Source organism: Anoplophora glabripennis, unplaced genomic scaffold (genome assembly GCF_000390285.2).
Source record: "Anoplophora glabripennis isolate ALB-LARVAE unplaced genomic scaffold, Agla_2.0 scaffold526, whole genome shotgun sequence".
NCBI lineage: Eukaryota > Metazoa > Arthropoda > Insecta > Coleoptera > Cerambycidae > Anoplophora > Anoplophora glabripennis.
In genome coordinates this window covers 108410-131352 of record NW_019416710.1, presented here as the reverse complement: position 1 = coordinate 131352, position 22943 = coordinate 108410, and the positions used below count along the sequence as shown (strand labels likewise).

Here is a 22943-nt window from a genome sequence, read left to right as displayed (position 1 = left end):
TATGAAGAATATCGTGTGTAAAACATTATCTTGATATTCCAAGAACTGTAGATTATGGTTGACATACTGAGAAGCTGACGAGTGTGTCAATTCTTTGCTAAACTTCATATGCGTTTATCTCGAAACATACTATTCAAAGACGATTCCCAAAATATTCAGAAAACAGCTAGACCCATCGCTTCAAAAATTTGACAATATTTTCGAACATATTTTCTATTTCAGATAGGATTTTTTTCACTTAAATGTTTTTTTTATAAGCCAGAAAGGTCGGATTTTGACATTGAAAAATTAAAGCAAAATTCAATCGGCCATTTGGAGGAATTTTTTTTTTGTTTTAAATCCTATATGCGAAGGGTATTTTACATTACATTTTAAGAATCTCTATGAAATTTTTATTTGAAATTAACCGATTGCATGTAATCTTGGGAACTGCAGACTGTGCGAGCAAGTGACATTTTTTACGCCGGCCATAACAGCAGCGCTTCCAGTTGATATATATTTATAAAGAAATTTGTCAGCATACCCCAACATGTATACTTTCGAATAAAACAAACTTGGATAAAATCAAACATATAGTTTTTGAGATAATAATTCCTAAAATTATTTTTTTCCGATATCTACTCGAACGTTCTTCCTTATATTTTAAACTTGATTTATGATTATAACTATTGATTGTTTATAATATTGGACTTTAAATAAATTAGAATGGTCTCCAAATACAGCACAGTTTTATGAAATTTTTTTCAGTAACTAAAAAGTAACTATATCGTTAATAAATTGTATCACAAAAGGGAGAAACCTTTGTGGCTCCATACTAACAATAAATACTTGAAAAATCTTTATTATGTAATATCGACACAAATACAAAAATTACTGAAAATATTTCAGATTGTACCTAAAGTTTACTATGAAGAAGTTGACATTAAATGTGAATAGATTTAGAATAAATTTATATGTATTATTAATGTTAAGCAGTATCAAAAAGCAAAGTAGAAAACGGATAATTAAGACTGCTGACTCTTTCAAACTGACTTTATATAACTGTTTTTATTCAATATTCTTTAAATCATGAGTAATTAATTTAAAAAATGTAAATGGAAATATGGCAAAGCAGAAAAAAAAAAAGAAGATTGCAAATAAATCCCTAATAATGAAACTATGATATGGTAAAACAAAAAATAACTGGATTACCTGTAGGTTTGAATTTGGTGCAAAGGTTTTTTGTCTTCAATTCCATTACTGTTAGACAACATATCAGTACACGGACTTAGACGAACACTGTAAAATCACACCAGGCAGTTAGAAAAAATTAATATATATTAGACAGAAACGCTAATAAAAAAAAACAAAACGGTTTAATATTTATTTTAGTATAATCCTTAAAAAATTAGTACTAATTTACCCTACTTGACAAATTGATAATTCGCTATGGTAGGACAAAAATTGAATATAAAATCTAATATGTATATAAAACTTCTAAATATATTTTCGACCGTCTTGATGAAAAACCTAGAAAAACACTATGATTCACTATAAAATAATTCAGTATCTAATCAAAAAAAGTTTCCGTAAATATAATGCATCAACATACCTAGGATATTCCTTAATATTTTTCTGTCCGTCGTTTTTATCATAATCAGAGCTATTACTTATTTTTGGGGAATCTTCTTCTGGACCAGTATCTGGAGCAGGAGAAATTGTAGAAGGTGTGGATAAAGTGGAATGGGTTCCATTTTGTTCTACTGATCTAACTGAAATAGGAGTAGATGACCATTGTTGCCTTTCATCGCCTGTATATCAAAACATTGATATATAATATCAAAGTGCAAATAATGTAATAACGTTCGTACCTACAATCTCCTGTGACCAACGTTTCTCGTAACAATCACTGCTTGTACTGTAGCCACTGTCGACATTCTGCCTCTTCTGTTTCAGTCTATCGGCCAAATGAGGAGGACCAGGTGATGAACCTGCACCGCTTCTCCTCGACCTCCTACTAAGTGTGCCCATTCCTCCCCCAGTCTTCCTTTCAAGCTTTGCAGCTTCAGTTTCCAAAAATTTACAAATATGCACTCTACCACGTTTGCATAACTGAAAAAACATTAAAATTCTGACACAGCATATGCATGGTATAAGTATTACATGTTCTATACTAACAAAATCTGGAAAAACAAGTATAGAAGTCTTTTGCAATATAGGTCTTAAGTAGAGATGGGACGTGAAAATATTCTCCTGAGAACATTCTCGGAAAACGGAAACTTTCCGAGAAAATTTTCTGTCCTTAAATTCTCCAAGAATTTAAGAGAATTTATGAAGTGCCATCTAGTATGTACTAGCACAATCATGGTGTAACTAACTACAGAAGTACAGAACACGTATTTTATAACACTAAAACAATGAGCGCGCTTGTTTTATGGACAAACATATCCAAAAAATCCGTGTAAATCAGCGGACTTGTTCAGCTACTTTCCTTCCACGTGTCTACATCTACTAGTCATCATGAAGAAAAAAAGTGAGGTCTGGAAGCACTATGATTATGACGCCAAATAGGGGAAATTCAAGTGCAAATATTGCGGTGATTTATACTTTAAAAATGCAACACGACAAATGAGACACTTCCTTAATTGCACAAGTTGCCCGGTACAAAACAAATTGCACTTTTCTAAAGCTGAAGGATGTGTTAAAGATAGGTTTTCTTTTATTACTGCTTGTAATTCTGCTCTGCTTTTGCCTGCGAGTCAGCCTGTCGCCTGCCTATTGCTTATAATCTAGAAAATTTTAAATAAATAACCTGAGAACTTGATTCGCAATTGATGCAAATTAACATGATATAATAGGTTGAAACTCCGATAAATATAAAGCATTTCGATTTTCAATCAATTTTTAACATTTAAAAATAAAAATCATTCAGTGTAAAGCTTAATAATTAAAAATTATTATAAGTAAAACGTTTTATGAACATCCATATATAATTTTTATTTTTTTTTATACTTCTGTTTAAATTTTCTCGTTCTCTTAAATTCTCTTAAATTTCTGGAGAATATTTTACGATTATACATACGTTTTAAAGTTAGAACCCAAAATGTAAATATCTATGACTTTGGGGCTCAACATTTCAGCCTCCTTCTTACTACAAGAAATTGGTAGATACTTACTAGATATTCTGTATATTTATCTTATTTACTTGTATAGTGTTAATATTTCTTTAATTATTTTTGTAATGTTTCCACTTTAATTTAATTTATTTATTTATTAACTTTATAAAAATCAAGACAATAAAACAAACTAAGCTGGAATAAACAAATACTTAAATGGTACTTCAAGGTAACTGATGTTATGTCAAGGTATGTAAAGTAATTGTGACCATATTAAATAATCTATTTATTAATTATCTGATATATGTTTTCATATGTACACTGTGCTTTTTTAATGGAATGCTTCCTTTAACTTATATATGAATTTGTGTTTTCAATATTCTCATTAAGGCAGAAATAAAACAAGCATTAGCTTTTTAAATGTTTTAGTAAATTTTTTACAAGAATAACAAAAAAATCTTCATCAAGATTGGATAATAGTAAAAAATAACATCTTCTACAAACTGTCTTAATTTAAATAGTGGAATAGCAGATTACATAACAAATACAAATAATGACAGTAGTAAATTCAAATAAACCTCAGATTTCTAGGAGTATTTATACGAATCAAAGAAAATTCAATACAGAAAATAAATACACTTCTAAATTTACTAAAAAATATGAAGTGGCATTCAAAATGTGTGTGTACCTACTTATTATATAGATAAAGTATATTAAATAAAAAAAATTGGTTAACAAAAAGTATTAGAATTAAAATGTACAAATAATAAAAAAAATTTACTGTGAAATGTGAAATAGCAAATATCTTGTTCTACTGACAAATCCTCAGGAACTGTTTATGAATTTCAGAATCACAAAATCAATTGTGTGTTTATTGTTATTATAGTTACTACAGAAACACAGATCTAATGTGTAAACTTCAATAACCTGTCATAAATTTCGCACATTTTTTTTTCACAATAAACAAACATCGAAAAATAGTAAAACACTTATTAAATATTTTAAATCTTAAAAAAAAGGGTGAATGACATTCTCTGTCACTGAATATGTTATCTAAATAAACTAAATATTTGACTTACACTGGCCGGTGGACTACTAAGGGGGTTGTCTTCGACTAGCAAGTCTATAAGGCTCGTCATGTCTCGCATCTCTATTGGAAGCGTGCTAATCCTATTGGCCCTAAGGTCCAGCCTTATAAGCTTCAAATAGGTAAGTTCAACTGGCACAGCTAACAATAGGTTGTTTCGAAGGACTAACGACTGTAGCGATTTTAAATCACCTAGTCTTGGAGGTAAGTGAGTTAGTTGATTGCATGAAGCGTCCAATTCTGTTAACTGGGACATTCGATTCAATTCGTCAGGTAAGCATGACAGTCTGTTGTTCGATACCAGTAAAATCTGAAATTTGGAATTAACACAAAAATGATATATTGATATGTATATGAATTTAAAATCAGTATATTCTTTCATTTGATTCACTATAAATATTTTTATTGTTACTATACGGGGTGTTTCTAAAACATGGTACCTCACTGAAACGGGAGATAAGAAATGTTATTTTAAGTAAAAAATTTCCTATGGACTGTCGTGCATTTACTATAAATACTGACATTGAAGTATGGCTCCAACTAACTAATCACTAAAAGATTTCGTTCTAAGGCCTTTTTAAGTATTCGTTAACACTGGCAATTTTTATTGGGGACATAATCATAATTGAAATTTCGTAAATCTGTAAACCGACGGGAAGCGAAATCGGGCAGTTGTCAACGTTGATTATCTGAGGTGGTCCATTGTTGCAAGCTCGGCTAGGTGACCCCGGCCCAACCCGATGTTAAATTTGCTAAAAGGAATGAGGAACTGGGCACATATGCTAGTTTGGGACATTTTGAAATAACAGAAGAGCTATTGAACACCGCAGCCCAGATCGAAGGGACCGATGGTTGAACCACCTCGGTAAAGTCGTAATGATGCAGGTGGGACACGTCCAGATGAAAAAACGATGTAGAGGACTGAAAAATGTGGAACTGACAACAGAAATGGATATGATAGAGAGGTAACAAAGTAGCTCCAGAAAGAACAGATGACCAACGTAAAAGCGACAGTAGCGGCAAGAAGCACAAAGTCATTGAATACCATCGTGGGAACAGCTGAAACTTGTACTTGTGGATTCGAGGCAGGAAGATTTAAGTTCTTGTGGATAAGTCCATTCTGGCTACTGGAGTAGACAGCAAAAGTGTGAATTGAGAATCCATGTAGTGACTTGCTGAGGAATGACATAAGGAAAAGTGTACATCGGAAGCACCGCATCGACGACCGTCGATACAATGGAAAGGAAGGAACTACGCCTATACGACAAGGGACGCAGCCATCACGAAGAGAAAAAGGTACAAAAAACATGCACGTCGAACAATATTATTCACCAATATGCCATCAACGAGCAAATCCCGTCGAATGGCGCATACAAGACTTATGTATAAGAAGAACAGCTCGTTGCTGGAATGAACACATCGACGAAGTTCTATTTACGCTACGAACGAGGACCAACGCAACGATGCGACAGGAGAGTGTCTCACTGCGATTGTTCTCGAAGTTCTATGTCCACGACTCTAGTGTCAGCTCCAGATTGCTCCGTAGAAGCTTATCAAGAAAGGATATAAAAGTGAAAAATAAATATGCTTACATCTCGGACAAAGTTTTCCGAGCCGAGAGATGCACAAATGGAATTGGGAGGTGGAACAAAGACAAGGTGCTTTCCCTTCCAGGCGATGTGGAGAGTACCATAATATAGGGCAATCGGACGAATGGGAAATACATACAACGACTTACATCCTATGCCTCAGAAGCTCGATGATCAAGAATAAGACAAACACTCGGATACGTCTGATTCATCGAGGTAACGTCATATGATACGATACGAGGATTTTTGCCCAAGGCATTGGTAGAAGAACATAAAGTACAGCTAACGTGGGATCTCCGTGCTTCTTTTTTTTTTTAAGTATTTTAATACATTCAGCTAGGTTAGTTTTTGTGAAACTTTCAAATTTGATTTGTTTCAGAACTTGTTTTGTGATCTATATCAACTTGGACATTGAGCGACCAGAACGTCAGCTGGACAGAGCCACTGCTCAGACGACAGTGGGTTGACAACCGCAGAATACAAGATCGTAGTAGTTTAACCTGTCTTTTTTTTTTCAAGATTGCTTCCTCGACGGTTTCTGCTGGTTCTTCCCTTCCGACAGTAATTGAATTAGCGGATTTTTTATAAAGAAAGAAAAAAGAAAACAGAAAGGAAAAAACGAAGCCTAACAGCCGATTCAACCTGGTGTATAATACGAGGGAGGTAATGGTTATTGAATTTTGTCTGCGAAGTTACGCTCACAGGAAGATTTAACGGTCGCGCGCGCAAAATTTATTATAAATACCGCCGAAATATCACTTGTCGTAACGAAAGGTTTTGGCTCTGTCGATATCAAGAAACACAAGGTGATCTGTTGTTGAGGTACGACTCCAACAAATTGATCACTAAACAAATTTGTAATTACTGTAATTTTCATTACATTTGAATATTGTATATTCAACTTGGGCAACATAGCTAAAATAATCAGAATTGTGATCGCGTAAATCGGTAAACCGCCGCGACGGGAAGCGCAATCGGAAAGTCGTCAATGTTGATCGTTTGAGGTGGTTCCTGGTCGCAAGCTCGGTTAGCAGACTCCTCAAGAATATTTGTATTATCCGTTAATTGGCAAGAAGACAGATCATGGGTCCGAAAACAGTTAGTAAGTTACAAAATATTTTTTTAATTAGTTCCGAAATGAACAATAATCTTATGCAGAAAATTTTCCTACATTCATAGCGGAGGAGACGCACGATGTAGTTAAGTCTTTTATCTAAAAACAATGTCTGTTCTATTCTCCAAAATCTATGTAAAAAATGTGTTTTGTATATCACCCAATAACATTTTTCTATGCATTTTTGAACTCATGTTCACGGGAACTCTTTGCTTAAACTGACTTGTTATATTCTATCTCATTGTCAGTTTTGCACCAGAAACACCTTGTATAGCTGATAGTTATTATTGCTTGAACATCGTTAAATATTACACATTCCAGGACCTTTTTTAAATTAGATATAAACAATGACGATACATATTTTACAATAAAAAATATAACATTTCTAAACACTCGATAAATATATTGAATACAATAATATGATTTCATAGAAATAGAACTTCATATCGAAACAATTAACTGATAGTAATGGAAAAAAACATTAAAAACTTATATACGCTTATCTGCTTAACGACTACATATTTATATGATGCAAGGCAAATTATCACTATCGATACTGAATGGTTAATAAAGTTGTTCTCTTTCATAGATTCTCCTTTACTTCTATGTAACAAGTTATATTGAGTATTAGAGAGGAAACATGAATAATTTACAAATGTGTCAGGGTCATTTCGACATGTGTGGGATTTTAAGTGGTAAGTACTGATGTGGGAAAGACAAGACCACATACAAACAAGAAGAAATGGAAGTGCAACTATTGTAATAAATTGTCCCATTTAAATTAATAATAGTGACAAAAAATGAATAAAATAAAATGTTGCACAATCGTATTATAAACAGGAAGATATTGTTTGAACGTATTATTCAGCAACTGATATAGAAAATTATTTCAGATCCATAGACGGTCATAAATGAACATTAAATTAACAATAAATTATATTTTTTCTAATTTGGAATTAGACTAGTATCTAATGGGTGTTCCAAAATTAACGCAAAAATTAATTTTGATAGAAAAAACAGTTTTTTTAATTAAAAATTGTAATTTTTTATTGATTCATAAAGTATACATTATAGGGTTATGTAGGAAATGGCAAATCGGGTAAATGGCCTCCACGGCTTTCATGACACATACGTACTTTTTTGTCGAAATTTTCTATAACCGTTATGCAGACAGAATTTCGTTGCTATAGTGCTCAATGTCCTCTTTCAAGGCGCGGGTGGTCGTGAGCTTGTTAGCATAAACCTTAGACTTTAAAAAAAACCCAAAGAAAAAAGTCCTACGGTGTTAAATCGCATGATTAGGGCGGCCAATTCTGATCACCAAAACGGAAAGTTACGCGAAAAAGAAATGACTCGTTCATGCAGTAATTGAATTGTTTCTCGGGCTGTATGGTATGGGCACCGGTCTTGTTGAAATCACATGTCGTCTACATCTATATCTTGCAATTTAGATACAAAAAACAGGATTATCATGTCACGATAGCGAACACCAATAACTGTTACTGCCTGATCAGCCGTATTTTCGAAAAAAAATATTCCGATGATATATCCAGCCCGAAATCCGTACCAAACAGTGACATGTTGTGGATGCATTTGTTTCTCAACAATCACCTGTGAATTTTCTGAACCCCAAATGAGACAATTTCGCCGACTAATGAAGTAATCAAAATGAAAATGAGCCTCATCGCTGAAAATCGCTATAGTTCTTGAGTCAATTTAAGTTTGTAAGCAAGAAGACACAAACCTTTCGTGAGAATACGCTGTGGAGAGCTTTTCAAAATGCCCAATGCTTGACCACAGTGCCGAATTTACGTTTCGTGATTCTCGGCAACACTCTCATGAACTGTTTCGATGTTTTGTGTTTAACGACTTGTTGAAGGACATTCAGAGTGTTTAAAAGATTCCTAATTGATCCAGTCTTCCTGAATTTTTCAATTAAGTTCCTCACAATTGATGAAGTTAAATCACTATTCCGACCATAGTTTGTACGAAAATTGCGAATTGTAGTTGCCATTACTTTTAAAATCATTACAACTATGAAAACCCGTTGTTCTTTCCATTCTAATAATCCTGAACTGTCAGCTGTCACGTTGTATTTTTTTTCGTTGGCAACACTTTACCGCACAAATGGCACAAAATTCAAATAAGTATTCCGTGAATTTTGGGACATTTTACGAAAGTCAAAGCCTACCGAGGTGGTATCGTTTTTTCGTTTAAAACTTCTTACTTGGTACACATCTTTATTTATTTAAGTATNCTCTGAAACCATACTGCTGATCTGAAATCAATTTATATTTTTCCAAGAATTTTAATATTCGCTTTTTTATAATTTTTTCAAAAATCTTAGCTATATTAGAGATTAAAGACACAGGTCTATAATTAATGACGTCCATTTTGTCTCCACCTTTAAATAGAGGTTTGATAATGCCAATTTTTAGTATGTTTGGAAAACAACCAGCTTCAAAACAACTATTTATTATAAAAGTTAATGGAACAGCAATTTCATCTGATATTTGCTTTAATGTTTCTGCGCGAATTCCATCATGACAAGTATAATATTATATTCTTCAAATGACATACATTATGATATTTTTTGGATGCCCACACCTTTGACCACCCCATAACTTTATTATACGCACCCCTATGGCTATCTTTATAAAGATTTTTTGTTTCTCGTAAAATTTAAATATTTGATATAAATAAAATAAAACAGCAATTCATCTCACCTGTATGGGAAGCTGGCATATTTCTCTTGGAAGGTTGGTTAGTTGATTTCTGCTTAAATCTATAAAACTTAGGCATTGTAGGGTGCTTACTGTGTCGGGGATAAACCGAATTGCATTGTGATAGCAGTGAAGCTTCTCTAAAAAATGAAAACCTGTCACCTCTTCGGGCAGTTCGCTAAACCGATTCTTTGACAAATCTGAAAATAAAAAAAAAATATCAATTCCTTTTCAGTTATAGCATTTTATACATATTTAAATACAGACAATTGTGAACAAAAAAATTAGGTAGTTAACCTTTTAAAAAATTCAATATTGACTAAAATAGGTAGGTACATAACTTTTTTAGTCTGCAATTCTCTTCAAATTTGTCCCACTTATTATTGGCAACAAAATGCATTGCAAATACAATAAAGAACATTAAAATTTAGAAAGCCCAAAAGATCCTTATTGACTAGAACGTTTCTCTTTGTTTTTGTTATTATCAAATAATTTTGAGAATTTTAACTATTACCAAAGACGTTTAAAGTATATTAATGAATCTGAAGATTTACTTAAACCACAGATTACCTACACGGTAATCTGTGACAAAACATTCTCTGAGTATAAATAATTATACAAACCAGTGCCAGTGGCGGAGATACTATGAGGCAATGTCATTAAGAACCTCATAATTCGAAGTAATTTAGTATTTTGCTAGTTCAATAAGTTCATTAAATTATTATAATTCAAAGAAAAAAAATCCCATTTCTTCCATTTTATTTGAAAAACGAACTACTGTAAGAGTTATTTTTTTGTCTCTTTCATATACTTAATTATTGCATACAAATTCATTTTTTCATTTATTTAATTAAGTCGTCTTCATAATTTTTGTTAATCTACGTTATCTTTCAGATATTTGCATACCTATATGTCATGAAAAAACGAAAAACTTGAAAACCTTGTGACTTTAATTTCGCAGATAATTTGGTCTTAAGATTATTTGACAGCATTTGCAAAAATTCAAACAAATAAGATACCCTAAAAGTAAAAAATAACAAAGATGGACAGCCAAATATAATATACAGGGTGATTCAGTCATTATGTCATTAATTTTAAGGGAAGATAGGGAAAAATGAGTAGAACACGAATAGGCGATTAAAAAAAAATTTAAAATTGATATTTATGGTGAAAAAATATTTTCAAAAAGCTCACTGAAAAAAGCAGACGAACAGAAATGAAATAAAATCCACGTCACTATATCATCGCTTCAATTATAGGCAACGTTTCGAAAAATCGAACTGTATCAGCAACCTATACTAAGTAATATTTTTATTGAAGGAAACTATAAAAAATTTACCAAGCATTTGATGGAAATATGTATTTTTGAAATTTTACCATTAAAGAATTAAATATTTTGTAGATACTGGTAATAAGGAATCAATAATTAAATTTACTTTAGAAATAGAAAATAATACATTTTTATATATATATTTTAATTTAAAAAAATGTAACTTAATAATCTAATATTGATTCTTATATGTATCACATTACTACCCCTGGCCCAAAGTTCTCTCATTGTCAGCCACAAGGTCCCATTCCATAGGAATTTTCGTTGAAAAATATTTCCAGTTTCCGGATAAAATATGGAGAATATAATATATTAATAATAATGTTACAGTCAAAATAATAAACATTTCTCTGATTTATAAAAGTATATTCATCACGTCACAATATATATAATTATGCATATATTTGAATTTAATTAATACGTAAGCCTGTTCTACTGACACCCTATAATCAATCTTGGTGAATTGTATACATCAGCCGGTCATATTTTTAGTTTATGATAAATTGCAAACTTCCTCAGACATACTAAAATGGAAATAGAAGCTAAAAACACGTGCTAAAATTATAACTGCAGCCAGGAGCGCACGTATACGTTTTCAGAATGACCCAATACATGTGAATGTAAATTAATAGGTACGATGCAACCATTCAAACACGAAATTATTGTGTTCAATAATTTCCATTAAATGTTTTTTGCAATAGCTTTCGAACATTGTAAATTATTGTTTGTATCTGCTTCCAAGTTATGAATACGTTACACGTTTCAATAATTTTATACTTTTGAAACTAGAAGATATTCGATTTATCAAAACCTTTACCCTTACTATGATACAGGGCTGGTTTAAAATGGTGTAACAAATTACGAACTGATATGATAAAATGATATGTCTGTATGTTTTAATAATGTTCATACGTAATTTTATACTTTTACTTTAGATAAATATAAATTACTAACTGTTTATATTGCTAGCAGGGTCAGGTAGCCCAAAGTGTTTTCCTCAATATAATCAGTTAAGAGTCTTTTCTATGAGGTTAGATATCTTTTGTATGCCTAGAATTTTGATATCATACGAGGTCTGTTCAGAAAGTAATCGAATGATTATTTTTTAACATTATTATTAATTTTATACATTATTGATCTCCTTCAAAGTCTTGGATAGCTTCAATGACCTTTAAAGTCTGTGACAATTTTACTAAAAACGACGTCCTTTCGTCACTGCTTTTAATTTCGGAAATAAGACGAAATCGCAAGGACCCACGTCTGGCGAGAAGGAGGGTGAGAGCGGACAGTAATCTGATTTTTGGTACAACACTGACGAATTGACAAAGTTGAGTGTACAGGCACGAATCATGAGTTGTCTCGCTACAATTGTGGTCTCATTTTGCGGTTTTTTTCACGTAATCGTTGTTGATAGAGCAAGACGGTTCACTGTTTCATCTTGAAGCACGAATTCAAAATGCATAATTCCATTAAAGTCGAAAAAACAGTAAGCATCATTTTGACATTGGATTGAGACAAACTTTTGAGTATCTTTCATCATTTTCTTCGAACGAAACCAAAAAGAGATATAACATTTTTTAAATCAATCTTATTTAGGGCGCTTTTTTGTGTAGAATTTAAATGTGTATGCGTGCTTGGTGCTTTTAAGGACAGATAAATGGCAATCGATTTTTTCTTAAGGACGCCATATTGGATTTTCATTCAGTTAATTTTTCTGATTATGATACCGTGTCTGCCGAAATATCAATTTATTCATTTTTACAAAAACTACTTTAAAAACAAAACATTCAACAATTATTCCAAACAACATAATTATAATAGTTTATTTAAATATTCCAACCCACGTGTTAGACAATATGGCAGTCACTGATTTTATAAGCTAGACAATAATTGTTGGCGCTTGTCATGTGGCCACACGTTCAGTCATTTTTGTCAAATCTAGGTTAGGCTATTTTGCATTTGTGAAGATAACCGCATTGCATCTAGTGATATCGAAGAACATTGTATCGAAAAAAATTAATGATCTATAGAAAGTATCTTCGAAAACGTGGCATCGTCAATCTTGCGCGGCGCGCCTATGAGATTAGGGGGATTGGAAAAAGCCGTCGGCTCACGCCATACGCGTGCTCGGGGTAACTCTATCGATCGAAATTTTGTCAAAAACAGATGTTTAAACTGGCTAGACCATGTGCTTGTATTCAACCCCAGTGTGGGATTCACGCCTACATGTGCGACACCATAAAAATATCACAGCTTGTAATGTTTTTGTTTTCAATATATTATGTGGATTAGTCTGAATGTTCATTAATCTACTTTAAACTTATTTCAAACATCAACCCCGTTTTTGAATTATCAAAATCGGGGCATCAAAGTTGTTTTTTTTTTTAGAATTTCCCGTCATACCTAATATTTTGGAAGAAGTAATATAGAATTATGTTATATACTTACAAATATTGAGTTAATTAGGTATTTTTATTATCACATGAAGTTATACAGGGTGTTTTTGAATGGAGTAGCATAAATAATACCAGTGAATCTACATTTCAAAAGAACACGATCTGCAAAAAATCGCCTTAGTAAAATGTTCACCCCTGAAGAGATATGGGCCATCAAAGTTTCCAAAAAAATTATGAAAATTGGCTGTAATTTGAAAACCGAACGAGGTACAAATAACAAATTTTTTACAGGTTGTTTACTAATACAGATGCGAGTTTTCAACTATTTTTCGAAAATTTTAACCCCTCGAAAGGGGTTGAAATAACCACCCCTCAAGCCATTTTTTGCCATAACTTTTATATTTCGTAAAAACTCGATATCCAAAAATACGCATTAGATAAACTGGTTCTTTTAGAAACTTTTACCTCTCTAGCAATTTTCCTTTAAAACTTTTCGTTTATTAATAAAAAAATAAAATGTATTACCATTCACCTCACACCGTATATGATTGCAATCAATCAAAGAAAAACTAAGTGTGCTGCTGTCATGCCAGTTGTCACAATTAACTCTTCTGTAAGTTGTCACTGTTATCAGCTAAATACTTTTTGGGTGTAAATTAACAAGAATTATGCCAAATTTTACTAATGATGAATATGTGGACATGCTACAAGTGTTTTTTTCTACGATCGTGCAAAATTTACTACTTATTGCACTACCTACTGTGCCAAAAGTTTAACTTTTTTTACAGTAGTACAAAAAAAATATTGATTACAAGTTTAATCTAAGCATATCCATAAGTACCTAACGTCTGACATTGACAATTTGCGCAATTAATTTCCAGTTGTCAGTTAAAATTTTAATATTATGTAAAATACTGTTAAATAAAATTTGAAATAAAAACAATCGTAGAAAAAATGTTGCGTGCAACATGTGCAAAAAGCATATTTGTTGCACTTAACATGATTGCAGCTCTCAACTTCGTCTCGAGCTGCAAACTTCATGCATCGTACAACAAATACACACTCTTTACAGTAGTTGCACAAATAACTGTTTGAATGTCGCAGAAACTTTTATTAAATAGAAGTACAATGAAAACGAAACTAAGAAATAATTTATTATCAAAAAGAGAAAAAACAAAAAACTTAGTTAAAGGACATTTTCAAAATAATTGCCATTTCTTTCTAAACACAACCTAACACGTTTATCAAAGTTGTTACGGACTCGAGCAAAAATTATGGGATTGTTGCGAATCTCATCAGCCGCCGCGAATATTCTTTCCTGTAGCTCTTCAACACTGTCAACTGGGGTCGCATAAACAATACTTTTTATATGTCCCCAAAAGAAAAAATCCATGGGCGTTAGATCGGGAGAACGTGCAGGCCAAGAGATAGGTGCCTCATTGCCGCGACCTATCCAACGATTCGGGTAATTTAAATTAAGCCACCGCCTAACTACTACAGTGCTGTGAGCAGGAGCCCCGTCATGCATGTACCACATGGCCTGACGTACATTTAATGGTACTTCCTCCAGAAGTGGTGGTAGATGCTCATTTAAGAACTGCAAATATTCAACAGCACCAAGTCGATGAGGTAAAACAAAAGGGCCGACAAGCACATTTTCTACAATTCCTGCCCAAATGTTTAAACTAAAATTATGTTGAAATGTTGTCATAGATACTTCGTGAGGATTTTCATGAGCCCAGGAATGAAGATTGTGCATATTGGTTAAACCATGTCTTTGAAAAGTTGCTTCATCTGTGAAAAGTATCTTTGAGGCAAAATTCAAATTATTTCTTAGAATATTAAGATACGATTCGCAAAAAACAACTCGCTTATGCATGTCTGGTTCAAGTAGAGCTTGAACTGGCCGGTGGTGAAAAGGATATAATAAATTATCATGGACAATATTCCAAACAACACTATGGGACACATTTAAGTGCATTGCTGTTTTTCTCGTACTAGTCTGACGATTTTCGTCAAACTCTTCAAGTACTGCATCCTCAAGATAAATAGTACGAACAGTAGGTCTTCGGCCGGTACCCTCAATATGCGGCTGTATTTTTCCAGTTTCCCGAAGTCTTCGTTCTACCGCCGAAAAAGTTTGTCTGTGGGGAACTTGACGATTTGGATATCTCTCATTATACGCTCTTGTTGCCGCAGCACAGTTTTTGCGACATTCAAAATACACTTGTAGCATGTCCACATATTCATCATTAGTAAAATTTGGCATAATTCTTGTTAATTTACACCCAAAAAGTATTTAGCTGATAACAGTGACAACTTACAGAAGAGTTAATTGTGACAACTGGCATGACAGCAGCACACTTAGTTTTTCTTTGATTGATTGCAATCATATACGGTGTGAGGTGAATGGTAATACATTTTATTTTTTTATTAATAAACGAAAAGTTTTAAAGGAAAATTGCTAGAGAGGTAAAAGTTTCTAAAAGAACCAGTTTATCTAATGCGTATTTTTGGATATCGAGTTTTTACGAAATATAAAAGTTATGGCAAAAAATGGCTTGAGGGGTGGTTATTTCAACCCCTTTCGAGGGGTTAAAATTTTCGAAAAATAGTTGAAAACTCGCATCTGTATTAGTAAACAACCTGTAAAAAATTTGTTATTTGTACCTCGTCCGGTTTTCAAATTACAGCCAATTTTCATAATTTTTTTGGAAACTTTGATGGCCCATATCTCTTCAGGGGTGAACATTTTACTTTTTGCAGATCGTGTTCTTTTGAAATGTAGATTCACTGGTATCATTTATGCTACTCCATTCAAAAACGCCCTGTATAATACTTGTTTATATGCTAGAAAACACTGTATATGACAAATAAATAATTAAAAATAAAAAATACTTTATCTACTCAAATTGTAATGTAATATTTTCAGATCCATAACAAGTCTTTGGTTCACACCTTAACACATAAAAAATCATTTTTGTTTTAAAAAAATCGTATAAAACATAAAACGTTTATTAAATATAAGCATTTCAGATAATCATGGCGAGTTAAAAAGGGTAGATACCTGTCTAAAACAATAAAACAAAAACACATTCACGATATGCCATTGTCCTTTATCATCAAAAACATAGTTGTGTGATACGCCGCCGGGGCCCTTTTCCAATCTAGGCCCATGACAAAAACCTCAGATGTGAATTCCTCTCAGCGACCCTGCCTACTCTTGTAGACTAATCGCTTTGGACAGAAATTAACAAAAAGTTCAGGTATGACATATTAATTTAGCTCTGCGAGGATTGGTTTTTTAATTACCCCTTTTTGAGTGTTTAATATCGAGTTTAATATTTTTAGTAATTTCTTTGTTTATGACTGTCAAGGCAAATATCTAAAAAAAAGTTACTAGCGTGTAGTACATGTAACATTCAGAATATTATTCGATAGAAACACAACGGAATTGCAGGAATTAGATATTTTTGATAATTTTCACATTAAATAACATTAAATCGAAATTTACTGGTGGAACAAATATTTTTCCAAAAAAAAATAAAAAATTCAACAGCCAATTTTTTTAATATATGTATTATTGAGTAATTTTTAAATATAATTTATAGTCAATTCTTAGACATTTTTGCAACCTCTTCTCTTGACATTTCCAGGATTTCCTGATTTTTCGGGTGGCTGGATTATCCTGCCAATAAGATTAAATCGTTACTTCTTTCTGTTAAAAATATAATGAGTATGATTCACAGATTTTCTTACGAAAACTTCAACCCTCTGTATAACGGATACGAATCATTTTCGGATACGGGTATGTGCGTCTGAGCTTATTTTCTTATTTTTGGGAGTATTAATTTTGCTTTTAAAATATTGAATGTATTATTTATTAATGATAGTAATTCCTCCAGAACGACATTTATATTATTAGATATTTTTTATTGAAGCAGTTTTCAGCATATACAAGGTCCACAATAGACTTTTTTCTGAAATTTGAAGCACTCGGTAAGATGAATAACGAAACTAGCGAATATCTAATTGAATTATACTGTAGTCTAATCTCTTCTTGACAATCTGTTCTTATTCATTTTATTAGTTCTCTTATTAATTATGACAGAGGAACTGAAAAATTAATATCTTTTTCTAAATTTGTACAATAAACTGATATGCTTCAATTTAATGAATACCGAAATATCAATTAAAGAAAGAATATTTATACTATAATGTTTACATGTCCATTTTTTACTACCCAATTTTTTAAATTTGACATAACCACCTGCTTATTAAAGATTAGTCTATATTCTAGTTTCGATTTCAGGGTCTTTACTGTCAATCAACTTTCTGTAACGAAGAAATACATTGCAGACACATTCGGTACTTCCTATCTATCCTTATTAAGTGATAAATCTAAAGCAATTATTTTTTGTAGAATCACTGACGGACATTATAAGGGCACGTGGACACTGATTAATATTCCCAGAGTCAAAAACTCAATAACAACAAACAATAATACATAAAAAGTAAATTTAAAAATTCTAAAACTTACATATGCCTTACGTAGCACGTCTCACAAAAAAATTGAAAGCCCTTTGTCAACTAAAGCACGATTCTTCGCACGTGCCAATGATTTTAAACCAGAGGCGCCGTAAAGGAGGTGGAGGTGGATATGCTTCACTACTCGATAGGACAATAGTTACAGGGTTAATTTTGTTTAAGTATCGTATCATTATTCCGGTAGACAGGGTCATCCAATTAGACTAGATCTATGAAGCTGGATAGGCTACATTTCTTTTTACGTGTACTAGTCAGTGCACAGTTGTATTTATTAAATTTAAGAATTCCTTCAGAATCTAATTTTTCATAAATTACTCTTTTATGATTGTATGGGTCACAGCGCAAACCAATTTTTTTTACGTGGACCATGGTTCAATAAAAAAAATACTATCTAATGTGACAAAAATTTGAGATATGTCCCAAAAATAGAAAAAAGTATAAATACAATTTTTTACATCCTGTATCTTAGATTTTAGAACATTTGTGATGGGAAGTTCTCTTCTTAAAATTACCTGAGGAATCACTTCCGTTAATATATTGTGATACTTCTTAAAAACACTATCTTGCTATATAGAGACCAAGTTTCCGTTTTGAATATAAATAAAATAAAATTTCACGTGTCTTTTCTATAACGTGATATACTTAGTTTAATTTAAGGAAATAATAATGACACGCCACTAACGTTTTCACAAATATATTATACCGAGAAATAAAATTGACCTATTTCAAGGCGTCAGGGAATAAGGGGGACTCCAAATACATAATCTATTTAAAAAATTGATTTATATCTCTTTGAGTAGTCCATAACTAAATTTTCGGTAAAATTGGTCGTAAGTGGCGCCCTCTACGAGCAATGCTGAAATAACAACACGCACTTATTCGTCGACTAAAAAAATATAGTTTCACAAATTTTCAAGTTCTTAACCTACATATTATATTCAGAATAATCGCAAAAAAACGATTTAAAATTTTAACTTTCAACACCCTGTATTTCCGAAACTATTAACTTTCGGAAAAGGCATGTTTGCGCCAATCGTCACCATTTCACGTGTAGTATCTTCAGCATTCGACTTTCCCATTGTTAATGAATCACCCTGTATAAACAATTTTTACAATTCAGAACATTGCCAAAAAATTTTTTACAGACTTAGTTTATCAATCCAAATTCCAAATCACCCAAGAATAATATAAAGGTGCCGAGTTTTCCAATCAGCGCCCAGCATCCGATGAGTCAGATATATTGGAAGATCACACTGCAACCCAATTCCCCCTAGAGACAACAGAATTAATCCACTTTATTTCGAGTCGAGGCTGTCCGTATGTGCACTTCTCTTGATCATTGATAGTCCAAGAGCTGACAAAATGCTTTGTTTAGAATATCTAATTTTTCAAAGGATTTTCATAACACATTTTTATTTTTTTTAAATAATAAAATTTATAAATTTATTGAATTTTACTATTTCATTAGAGTTACTGCAAACATTATTATTTATTAATTTTTCAAAAAAAATAAACTGCTCCAAAATACTCTGTTGTGTATACAGGGCCCGAGCAATGTGGTAAACTCGAGTCACGTGGTCTTTCATTTAAAATCTTTATTTGCGTCAGGGGGTTGTTAAAACCGTTTAATTCGTCTGGCAATTTAAACGTAAGTATTTCAATATTAATTAATAAACATGTTAAAAAAGTATATTTTTTGCGTATATTAATTAAATATATTTTTTGGGGGGGGGGGGTCGAGTCATACTTTCTAACCGACAAAAAAGTCTGGGATTTTTATTTCTAGGTTACATAAATGCTGAAATAAAAAGATTTAAAAAATTCCACGTTGCCTAAAAGATATTTTTTGGTTTATTTTTTTGCAAATAGCGAAATAACCGCAAACGCTCTACCTGACTCACGATTCCAAATTCACCAATTGATGAAATACTATTTTTTTATTATTTCAACTTGCCTAAAATACATTCCCTAAATTCGTCGGCAGCTCTTGGACTATGATAAGTTAGGTACCGTCAGATTTTTTCTTTATGTAAAACTAAAGAAAAAGACCCAAATCGTAAAAACGAGTTCATTAAAATTATCTCTGGCCTACATCATATAAGAAACGCGATGTCTGGAGGTTCGAAGCAAAGATAATTCGCAGTCTCTAGACATTTGTCAATTCCTTGGGGTCAATGTTGCACCGGCGAAAATCCGTGAGAGAGTGCCAGTGGAGAAGGACGGAATGTGATATATTATTAATTTAATATATTACTTTACACCAAACTATTTCTTCAATAATTCTCTTTTTAAAGCCTTTGGCGTGATGGCGTGGGATCGTGACTTTTGAAAACTATGGGGTGGTATCGATGTTTACATAGCTATGTTTATTAAATAAACGGCGCAAGAAAATATATTTCAGTCGGCATTCATTAGCCGCCAGAAAATTATACAAACAGTATAAATAATCTAAATAATTTAATTGAACACATATGTCACCAATCGACAGAAATAAGTGAGTGAAAGAACATCTCAACGTTCTTACAAACAATTGATGCTCACATAAATGTACATAAAAATTTAATGTCGTGGTTCATTCCTTTCATAAAGTCGCAAATACAATTGTTAAAGCAAAGACATACGGTTGTCACGCCGCGTGCTATCATACGAGTCCCTGTACTATATGGGAAATGTGGACCTAGGTATAATCCTGGTTGCAAATTGTGTTTAATACAGTATGAGCTTTTATAATCAATTTCTATTAACGTGGTATTTGTAGTAATCAAAATCATTGTTCAATGGCCAAGATGCCATTTGCTGAGTGAACACTTGCATCACACAGTCACACACACAAAAAAGTCCAAACCCAAGAGAGCCATATATCATTTCCGAAAGAATAACATAAAAGTACATGCATAAAATATTATAAATAAACTAAAATAATTTTTAAATAATATTTTTTTACATAATGATCAAACATCAGAACAACCCTCACAGTCCGAAGAAGATAATTCATAAATGAATTAATCAAATCCGAGATCACAACCAACAACTAGCGAGATCCTAAAATCAGCATACAAACAAACAGTGGGATCGGTCGCTAACATAATATCACGTGCAAGAAAACGACACTACGATGGAAGTCACGCAGAAATATCCACTGCCCGGCAAAGATTAGAAAATACATCAACCTTAATAAATACTTCAACTCCAAGACCTATTGAAGATGAATTCCAAAATTGTCTTTGGAAAGAATTCGTCAGCAGTAGGTCAATGGTACATCAATTTTTTCAGTACCAAATGTTTCCTCGGGCTTTGATGATTTGAATAAATCACCTCCAGCTACCAATAACACAATTAGTATTTCTATCATCTTTAGATTAGAAATTAGCATATAAGCTATTTGTCCCTGGCATGCTATTTTACTGGCATGTATACTTACTGAAGTAATTAAGGTGGCCATATTCTTGGCCGAGAAATAGTGAAATTTCTGGCGTTTTTAGGTACTGAAATCTTTAAAAGTAAAACGTGTAGAACAAAAGTAAGCACAAAAATAAAATCCTTGATGTTTTGTTTATTCATTGTTACCATTTAAATTTACTCAAATAAAATAATAACTAAAAAAAAGCGTTTGTAAAACATGCGTTTGTTGTTATTCTAACCCCACATTTTAAGAATTATTTTCACGTACTTATAAATAAAAGTAAACAATTTTATATGTAGGACTAAGCAAGTAAATGTTATAAGAATATTTACATGTGGAATTATATATAAAAAAGTTAGTATTTTCGTAGATTTCAGTACCTAAAACCTTGATGGTTTGATCGTTTTTTGCACCTGTTTATTCGTTTTATTGCGGCGTCTTTGAAAATACTCAGGTGGCAAGACATAACATTCGTATTATTTGAAAAGCTTTAGATTATTCAGTTATTAAATGTTTGAAATTATTTGTCTTTGCGGAAAACACTATTTAAAGAATATGGGGCCCTTAACTTCGTAACTAAAAGCCTGTTTTACATTTTATAAGAAATTGGCCAAGTTAAACAAGCCGTACTAATGGGCAAGTACCTAACGTAAAAAATTGTGCTTTCCCTGTCTTCAATAAAATGGGAAAGAAATTGAAGACAAAAAGACTAAAAATTAATTTGAAAATTTTGAGTTTTCAGTAACTAGTCCTCGTATATACTGTACATACATATAATAGATCAATTTTAGTTACACTACAATTATAATGGTTAGTATTTAATAAATAGATTATATTATATAAATGTTTCTTATTGTTGTGTTAGTTTGACATGAACAAATCTATCGTGGTAGGTGGATTGCTGTTATCATGACTTTGGTAGTTTATAAGTTGGTAGCCTAAAATTTTTTGAAATATTTAAAATAATGCCAGCCACAAATATAATGAATTGCGACAATTTCTTGACAATCTTGACATATAGCATAAAAAAAAATTAAAAATTTGTTAAAACCTAATGAACTATACAATAATATCATGCTAACGACTAATTATGTATACCAATACAATCAACAAGACAAATTACAGATATAGAACAATTTTAAGATCCTTGTTGAGATAGTCATATCAATAAACTATTTTTACATCTGTGTCAACCACTCAACACCATCTGATTAAAATTGTTCTAAATTTCAGTAAAACATCTACATAATGTACCATAACGTATTGCCTCATGTCTAAAAATAAAAATATAATACCATTAAACTGAAGCCTTATTGCTACAACTACACAATGGATTTGACTCTGTACGTGCTCGTCCTTAAAACTGATAAACACATACATATATATGCTAATGCATAATTGACAAAGAATTTCAATTAGTTACTTTAAAACCAACGAAACGTCAGTAAAAACCCGGTCTACGTAAATTGAAAAAGTAGTCAAAAACATAAATATGAAATTTTAGGATAAGTACAAATGACTAATATTTTGAAAACCCGTACGAAATTAGGTACCATAGTCGGTACCATAAGGGAAATAATATGAAGGCCTGTCAAAAAGTAACAGCAAACTGAACAGTTTCTAGGCAGGTTGCTACGTGTACAGACTTCTAGACTTAT

General features: G+C 32.1%; 1 protein-coding gene across 4 annotated transcripts in view; it reads right to left on the bottom strand.

Moving 5' to 3' along the window:
* LOC108911482 (leucine-rich repeat and calponin homology domain-containing protein 1) overlaps nt 1–22943 on the bottom strand; it is a 148857-nt gene that overhangs the window by 20884 nt on the left and 105030 nt on the right. For 3 of the 4 annotated variants that reach the window (XM_018716427.1, XM_018716426.1, XM_018716428.1), the window contains exons 2-6: nt 9612–9808; nt 4175–4492; nt 1851–2091; nt 1592–1790; nt 1192–1278 (exon numbers count right to left, since the gene is read on the bottom strand). In XM_018716427.1, the coding sequence (XP_018571943.1) occupies nt 1192–1278; nt 1592–1790; nt 1851–2091; nt 4175–4492; nt 9612–9808 (1042 nt within the window). The remainder of the gene's footprint in view (nt 1–1191; nt 1279–1591; nt 1791–1850; nt 2092–4174; nt 4493–9611; nt 9809–22943) is intronic. The other variant, XM_023455278.1, reaches the window with a different exon arrangement.